We start from the raw sequence: 8,375 nt of genomic DNA on the forward strand, positions 1-8,375 counted from the left end.
GGGTCCAGGGTGACGCGCGCGCCGCCGCCGCCGGCGCTGCCGTCGCGCGCGCGGAAGCTCGGGTTGGGAAGGGATCGCGAGTGCAGCGCGTCGAGGAGGTAGGTAAAGTGCTGGTTGAGGGTGCGCATGATGGCGCGCACTTCAACGTCCCATGCGGCGTCGGACTCGAGGACGAGGACCGCAGGGGTCTTGTCGCGGAGCATCTGGCTCCAGATCTGCACCCGGTTCCAACATATGTTAGTAGCGCCACTTAAAAGAAATCGGTGGTTCTGTCGAGCCTCATATCCCCCAATCCTGGTTTTTTCTTGTTTTTTTTTAGAAACGTACATTGGCATGGGCTCGCCAGCAGCCCTTTTCCGTCTTTTTCACGCGCGTCAGGTGTTCCGGGGGCATGCCGACATCAATAATCTCAGCTGCCCCGACGCCTTTCACCTCGGTAATATCGACGCCCGACAGCCACGCTTGTAGCGTCGCCGCGTCGAGGCGGTCGAACCGCAGCGGCAGGTTGATGAACTGGACCGAAGCGAACCCGAGCGTCGCGTTGCCGGCCGCGTCCATGAGCCGCTGCTCCGCGCGCGACGGTCGCGCGAGCGCCACGGTCGTCTTGGACCCTGCTGGCCTCGTGTTGTACAGCATGTGTCGTCCGCCGCCGCCGCCGCCGCTGGTGCTGTAGAGGAGCGTCAGCACCAGGCAGATGCAGAGTAGGCCCGCGACGCGCAGCAGCCGCGCCCGCCCGCCGCCGAGCAGCGACGAGGGGACGTCGAGCCAGTGGCTCGTTTTTTCCATGACAGCCTAGATGGCTAGCTCAGGAGAGTAGAGACAGGTATTAGGTGCCCTTATTCCCGGCGTTGATGAATAGAACACGACGTTGCGGTCGCTCAACGGCTAATAGCGGGGGTTACTATCGACCGTGAAAAAAAAAAGAGAAAAAAAAATAAAGAATACTCTTCAGAAAATGAATGGCATGGTAGTGTACTGCCAGGAAAAGACTTGGTGAGAGGCAAGGGGGTAAAGTCGAGGGATTCTCAGCACCAACAAGTAATAAGTCGCCACGAGGACTTGGACCTGGCGTTTGGCAGTTTACACAGCCCTACACCGCCCACACCCGGATTCCCCTTTCTTCTTTCTTCGGAAGGACCCCTTGTCGGATTGTTCCTTTCTTTTCCAGGCTGGCTCACAGCCTGATTTCAAATGAGGGGCAGCAACAGAGAGAGGCCTCTTCCTTACTAGCCTGATCCGAGACTAGGGGGCAGCTGAAGCAAGAGAAGTCCATCACATCCCTGTCATCAATCAAGAAGGGGGGGACGCTCAGGCATAGCTGAGCATCTTGTCAACGTTGACGGCAACTGATATAACGAGGCGAGATGTTGTTGAGTTTTTTGTCGGGCTCTGATATGGTATTGTTGTAGTGCCGAGTCAACGGTTGGCTCTGTTGCTTGGTCGTCTAATAAAAAGTCAGCTTTTGATAGTTGTGACCGAGGCAAGCTTGCGTCCGTGTTATCACTACCACGCGCATGATACATAACAAGTGCCGAGTATCGCTGCATACCAAAAATGGCTGCAAGTTAAGTTACCGTGCGCTGATAACCATGCCCATTAAATTCTTCTCCCCAAGCATGCCTTGCGGCTTCACACGTAGAGCCTGCGGAACCCAAGATTCTCTCACCTCTTCATCGGCTCGAGACCTGCATCATGTTCCCCCCTAAGGATCGTTGGCCTTTAAGTCACGCCTCCTCTTGGCACCCCCACGACTTGCGATCGATGCGCAGATTCGGGCCGCCGCGCCGGTACGCGACGAGGGTCAGGGATGATTTCCGTCGAGGTGTGCATGACGCAGGGGAAGTATGAGTCGTTTGGGGGGTGACAAATACCCCGCAAAACAAAGTTCAAAAAAGGATTATTCTCTTTGGTGGGATACCGGCCACAGAGCCTGCAAGGAGTTGTTCGCGTGGAGAGTAGCTGCTTGACCAGTCAACTCGTTATCTTGGAAGCAATTCTTCCCATCCTGTAAACTTCTTTCACAGCCTACAAAACAAACTGATGTTCTTAGCATCGTGCATAAAAGGGAACACTGACCACATGATACTCTTACTCTGCTTAATTGTGCGTTGAGTCAAGCGCGATAGGTCAAAAACTGACTGACGCCAATAAACGCAGAGCGGCAATATATGCTGATGGTACGGCGTCGCTCACCAACAACCAAAAGCCGTCATACTAGGCACGCTCCATGTCAAATCCCCCTACTCACTCCCTCGGCTTTGACCGTCTCCGGAGACAGAGACCGTTTATAGTAAAACGGGCGTGGTGAAGCTGCCCATGACCTGCAGCCCAGTGCGACGTATCTCTGCTGCCTCACTCAAGTCGGCACTTAATAAGTCACCGCCGCCAGTCCTTTTACTGTGCAGCAAACGCCGTCAAGGCGACGGCGAGGAACCAGCAGGCAGCAGGCAACGCCAATTGCCATCAGTTCAATGATGTGATTGTCACCAGCGTGCCGACGATGCGACTCCCCTTCGTCATGACAATGTACACGGAGAGTCCGCGAGGAACCGAATAATGTCAGGAGGCCTACCTCTTCGCTCGGCTATTTGAGCTGCTATGTAGAAATGCCTGGTCTCTGAATTGCGAAATCATCGAACTGAAGTGCCTGAATACATCCTCGAAAGCATCTCCAACATGGCTTTCGTCAAGAGAAGAGTCATTTCTGTCCCCTTCATTGGAGCTGATTTGCTTTGAACCATTAGTTTCGTAGCTTGCCTTGAGGAAGAGACACATCACCGGATTATTAGCTCTGGCCAAGCAAGACGGACTGCTACTCGCTATGTCCATCGGCACAGGAGTCGGTCATGAGGGCGGTCAGTTGGAGGTACCACAGAAGCACCGTAGTTGCGATACGTCGTCTCGTCAAGGTCAGGCGCTCACTAACGTTGCTTCTATGGAAGATGGAGAGTTCAACGGAGCGTTCTACTCTACCATGAACTAAGCCTCTTCACTTCGTTGTTGTTGGCATGTGAACAGTTCAAGTGTCGAGAGTCGAGACACCAGGTCATACCGTGATACGGATACTGAGTGAGTGACTTTTCCGGGCGCAGGCCAGAGGGCCTTGAGAGGACTCTCTTTCAGCTGAGGGATTTGGAACAAGAATTACACAACCCAAGTATATTGGGATACGTGCTCGCGTCCGCCTTCGTTAAAAGGAAAGGAGCTCGTGCCAGTCATCGCGACAGCTTACCGCAGCCTCTGAACAGGGCCTATGCGAGGAGCGAGCCAACGCTTTGGTGCAACTGGTCTCTGTACGTCCTCGAGTATGTCTTAAAGCGTCCGACGAGCTCTTCTGTAGTCTTGCACCATCGTCAGAGCCGCGTAACCAGATTTGTCTCCGGATATTCTCGGCCATCTACCGGGTGAGCCTCCAAGCCCACCGCATCTAGGGGTGCCAAGTCCTTGGTCTTGGATGCCACCTTATGCCACCTGGAGTGCCGTCTTGGCCTGGGGCAGTCAATCCCATGTCATTCCTGCCAAGCAATTTCAAGGGCGCAAAAGCGTTGCGCGCTAGCCTCTCAAGCAGAGAAGAGTATTCTTTTAATAGGCCATGTCGTGTTTGGTATACTCGGATATGAAGCATCTTCAGACTCTACTGGCTTGGCATGTCTACCAGGACTGTCATTCCTGGAAGCGAGTTGTTGACTAATACCTAGTGTCAGAAGATGCGTACGTGTACTCGGTACGGAATTCACGTCAAACTTGAGTCCACCAAGTGCAGCAAGAGTTTATCAGCCACAGGAGTCCACCATAAACAAGCTTAAAATAAGCTGTTGCTGCCACTGGCCCCTGCCGTTTTGTAAACGCCTAGGGGGCGGCGGGACGGCATTGTCATGTGTCAAGTATCGATAGTCTTAGCGATTTGGTCCCCTCTGCTCTGACAACGATTGGCTGATTTTGGGCGATGATTCAGGTCGCGGCAAGTTGGAAAGCTCACGGCGAAGGTTAAAATCGGGCACGTCTGCAGTGAACGCACCAGCCTCGGGATACCGCCTGGCAGCCTCAGCTGGACGTCTCACTGCTCCATCATTGAAGTGCGGGGAGCGTAATACCAAGCGACGGGCAGATATCTTGGCTGTTGCATCTCTTGGGAACTGTTTGGTCGCCAATGGCGCCATTGGAATGGTCTAGTTTCGCCTGTGCAAAGCAACAAACCTGGCCGCCCTCTGATCAACATTGGCCGCCGGCATTGCGCCTCGCTGGGAGCTTGGCAGCGTCTCTTGGCAAATTGATAGGTTAGCTGTGCCAAGCCAAGCGTCTTTTTCAGGGTCGGCGATTGGGAGCCACAGCGAGTTGAGTTGAGCAACACGTGGAGGCAAATGGCGCACAGCGGCGTGGCTGAGCTAGTTATTGAAAACTTACTCGTAATAAAACGGTCGCGAGCCCCAATCATTGTCACCTTGTAACCCTGAAGGCGATGTTGACCTGCAGTGTGGCCGTGGGAAGGGAAGGGATCAGCTCATGTGCCACGCATGAAGCGACCCTAGCCTAGGTAGTTCGTCCAATACTGCCTACTTGGTAAAGGTCTCGTTGCCATTGTCCAACTTGGGTCGAGAGTTTGCTTTGTGCAACTGGCTCGATTTCGGGATCAGCTAGCAGCAAATAGCACATGCAGAAAACAGCCACGACACCAGCTGGCATCCGCGCCATGGCAAAAGAGGAAGAAACAAGAGAAAACGGGAGATAACGATGCTGGCTAGTTGGGAAAGCTGCTACATAACTACTCCTTATCTGGACAGGTGAGAGCAGGTGTCGGCAAACTAGTTACCAGTATGTAGTTAGCAGTCTTGCGGCATGTCTTGTACCAGTCAATTTGTCTTGCATACCCCGGCCAAGCCCCACGCAGTAGCGATTTGGTCGGCATGCTTTATTAGCCTGCGGCGGAGGCGGAGGGGCACAAAGCCTGGGCGCCCAGCGGAAAGCTTGATTCATTTCTTGTTCAGTCTAGGCGATCCATCGGGGCTGCTCGCCCTGGACGAGATAGCCTCGCGCGCGCCGTCGTAGACCGGCAAGTTCGGGCCCGGCGGCGACTGCACGTGAGGTGAAGGAGATGGGGGAATGGGTCGTGCGGCAGTGTCGGGTCGGGGGCAAAATTCGATATCGTCATTTAGCCGACATCTCCGGGTCGAGTCGTCATGGCACCGAGCAACTCATGATATTACCAATACGTCGCGTTGCAGCTGTGGCGGAAGCCATGACCAAGCCATGGCCACGAGGGGGATAGCCCATGGAACCCTTGAAGAATGAAATGCAGCGGTGGCCGGTTTTGTGCATGCTCGTCTTGCGCCGCAGCGAAACAACCACGGACTGTCGATCATGCCAATATGAGGCAGTTGTGCGACATGGGATTCTGACTCGGTGACTGGCTGGCGGCTGGCCAGGTCCTAGTCAGCCATAAATAAACAACGAGCGAACAAGTACTGACAAGCGAAGCATCTAATTTGCTCAGGTATCAGGAATAGGCGTGGGCTTCCTTTTCTGGTCCTTCTGGTGAGACTACCAGTAGTTAGTTATTGGTCTTTTGGCAACGAAGCGACCGGTCTGGTGGCAAGCTGCAGCTGCAGGACAAACAGAGGCCGGAAGCCGTTTCTTTCAGAGAGCAGCGAGCAGCTCGGTAGCACCACGGCCAAAAAGACGGCCATCGAAAGCAGCATGATGCCGTCGTCACATCACACGCCCGAAATGAGCCCATATCGTTGGCAAACGACGCAGGGGACTTGCTTGATTTGCTTGCTTGTGCAGCTGGTGCTGCCCAAGGTTGGGCTGGAGGGCTCGTTAGAGAGACAACAAAAGCCTGGACCGCGCGCGCAGTGCCCTGTCGGCTGTCAGGGTACAAGGCGAGTGCTGAGCCCGGCGCCCCGCAGCCGGTGCAGCGGCCAATCGAACACTGCCGATGGGTCGCCCGCCAAGACCGCCAAGCTCTTGGCGGGCTTGGCAAACTCTGCTCCGCCGCATGTTCCATGTCGTCGTGTGCCGCGCTACTTGTTTTGCTACACAGGCTACCGCTGATACCAGGTACTCTTGCCAAGAGATACCTGGTCTTGGCATGCCAAGACCGCCAAGACTTTCCGCTCGCCCCTTCAGTCGTCGCGCCAAGGCCTGGCAACTTGGCTTTTTTCTGGTATCAGCGCATCTAAAGCCAACCGCACTCCCCGCAACATTTGCCCGTTTTCTTTTCTAGAACTTATAATCGACCTTGTCTCGCGGAATCTCACCAGCGACATTGAATCTACAACATTTCCTATATTCTCTTGGTCTCGTTTACAAGACCCTGATTAGCCAAGGACCCTTTCGCTGCACCAACGCCACAAACAACGTATATTTACATTCCCCGGAGGCGCTAACACGAATCGATCCATCCCGAACAACCACCCTGACTCTAACATATTCGAAATCTCGTCTCTCGCCTCGTCTTTTCGACCACTTTTTGCCATGTCGCAACTCCCCGACATCTCGCAGGTGACCTCTGGGGTGAGCAGCAGCAGCAGCGACTCCAAGTCTGTCACCCCCGCGCCGTCCAGCGCCGGCTCCAGCGCCGCTTCCCTGGCCATGCTCGCCGAAGACAACCTCACATGCCGCTGGAATCAGTGCAACCAAAAATTTGCCAGCCCCGAGATTCTCTATGTATGGAGCGCCCCAACCTTGACCCCTTCTACCGTATCTAACCGTTTTCCCTGTAGGAACACATTTGCGATCGCCATGTTGGCCGCAAGAGCACCAACAACCTGAGCCTAACGTGCCAATGGAACTCTTGCCGCACAACCACCGTCAAGCGTGATCACATCACCTCGCACATCCGAGTGCATGTTCCTCTCAAGCCGCACAAGTGCGAGTTCTGTGGCAAGTCCTTCAAGCGCCCTCAGGACTTGAAGAAGCACGTCAAGACCCATGCCGACGACTCCATCCTCTCTCGCCAGGATAACGGCTTCAACTACCGGACACAGTCCAAGGGTACGTCTTCTCCACGACACGACGCTCTTTCCACACGCAGCATACTAACGTGCTCAGCAGCTCCTAGCTACTATGATCACAATGGCCAGATGCGTTCCGGCCATGCCGGCTTCCCCCAGCCCAGCCATCCGGGCGGCTACTACGCGCCCCAGCAACCAGCCAGCTACGGCATGTACTTTAACCAACCGCCTCTGAACACTCCCCGCGCGGAGCATATTGGCTACAACACCGCCGGCGCCGGCGGATATGACCGTAAGCGGACCTACGACATGGTGGACGACTTCTTTGGCCACGCCAAGCGCCGCAACATCGACCCCTCGTCTTACGCCGACATTGGCCGCTCGCTTCTGCCCCTCCACGGTGCCGTCTCCGTCAGCGGACCCATGGCCGCCGCGGAGCAGTATATGCCCCAGCCTGTGCATGTCTCCGGCGGCATGAGCGCCGCCGGGCCTCCCATTTCCCACAACCCTCTGGCGCAACAGTACTACCTGCCCATGCCCAGCGCCCGAACACAAAAGGATCTCGTCCAGATCGACCATCTCCTCGGCCAGATGCAGGACACCATCTACGACAACGCCAGCCACGCCACCGCTGGTGTGCACATCCACGGCGGCGGCGACCATCATCACGGCTACGGCGGCGGCTTCCGGAACACTCCCTCGCCCAACACCATACACCGCGGATCCCCCACCCACATGGGCGACGGCTACGCCGTTTCGGCCGCCAACATGGCCTCTCCCCTCACTGCCATTTCCTCCGCCGGCACGCCTGCCCTCACTCCGCCCTCCAGCTCCATGTCCTACACCTCGGGCCACTCGCCCAGCCCGTCTGCCTCGGGCATGTCCGCCGCCGGCCTGTCCCCCCAGTCCCGCCACAGCCCCGCGGCCGTCATGTACCCGAGCCTCCCTACCAGCCTGCCCGGCGCCAGCCACGGCTTCGGCCAGTCGGCCACGGCCACACTCGGTCCCAGCTTCGACATGACGGAGCGCCGCCGCTACTCGGGTGGCCTGCTCCAACGCGCCCGTGGCCCCCTGTCCGCGCGGCCTGTTGAGGCGCCCAGCCCCTCCTCCACGCCCAAGGCCGCCGCCGCCGAGAGCAACAGCAGCCCCGCCTCGCCCGGGTCGGAGTCGTCCGACGTCAGTGAGACCACGCGCGAGCGGGAGGAGCAGTACGACCGCTGGCTCGAAAACATGCGCGTCATCGAGGGCCTGCGCGACTATATCCGCGGCCGCCTCGAGCGCAGAGAGTACGTGGACGGGTCGGAGCACACCGCCGACTCCATGGACATTGACGTCAAGAGCCCCCAGATGCCTCCCCGCACCCTCGGCAACGGCAAGGAGGGTAACTCGCTGTACCCCATCCTTCCCGTTCCCGGCTCTTGA

At 56.7% G+C, this 8,375-nt stretch overlaps 3 protein-coding genes across 3 annotated transcripts in view; 2 read left to right on the forward strand and 1 right to left on the reverse strand.

The window, feature by feature from the left end:
* The window catches only part of CCM_01845 (Glycosyl transferase, family 25), a gene marked incomplete at both ends in the record, with an annotated part of 1,391 nt that extends 605 nt beyond the window's left edge, over positions 1-786 (reverse strand). Inside the window, 2 exons of the mRNA XM_006666999.1 lie at positions 19-215; positions 328-786. Of these exons, the coding sequence (XP_006667062.1) occupies positions 19-215; positions 328-786 (656 nt within the window). The remainder of the gene's footprint in view (positions 1-18; positions 216-327) is intronic.
* Positions 787-2,676: 1,890 nt separating this feature from the next.
* Positions 2,677-2,983, forward strand: CCM_01846 (uncharacterized protein; the record flags this gene model as incomplete). Its single annotated transcript, XM_006667000.1, has 2 exons — positions 2,677-2,697; positions 2,753-2,983. The coding sequence occupies 2 exons, from the start codon at positions 2,677-2,679 to the stop codon at positions 2,981-2,983; spliced, it is 252 nt and encodes an 83-aa protein (XP_006667063.1).
* A 2,741-nt stretch (positions 2,984-5,724) lies between these two features.
* On the forward strand, positions 5,725-8,375 carry CCM_01847 (pH-response transcription factor pacC/RIM101; the record flags this gene model as incomplete). The annotated part of the gene is made up of 4 exons (XM_006667001.1): positions 5,725-5,993; positions 6,522-6,666; positions 6,723-6,993; positions 7,051-8,375. The coding sequence occupies 4 exons, from the start codon at positions 5,725-5,727 to the stop codon at positions 8,373-8,375; spliced, it is 2,010 nt and encodes a 669-aa protein (XP_006667064.1).

The sequence above is a fragment of the Cordyceps militaris genome, assembly GCF_000225605.1.
Source record: "Cordyceps militaris CM01 unplaced genomic scaffold CCM_S00001, whole genome shotgun sequence".
Lineage (NCBI taxonomy): Eukaryota > Fungi > Ascomycota > Sordariomycetes > Hypocreales > Cordycipitaceae > Cordyceps > Cordyceps militaris.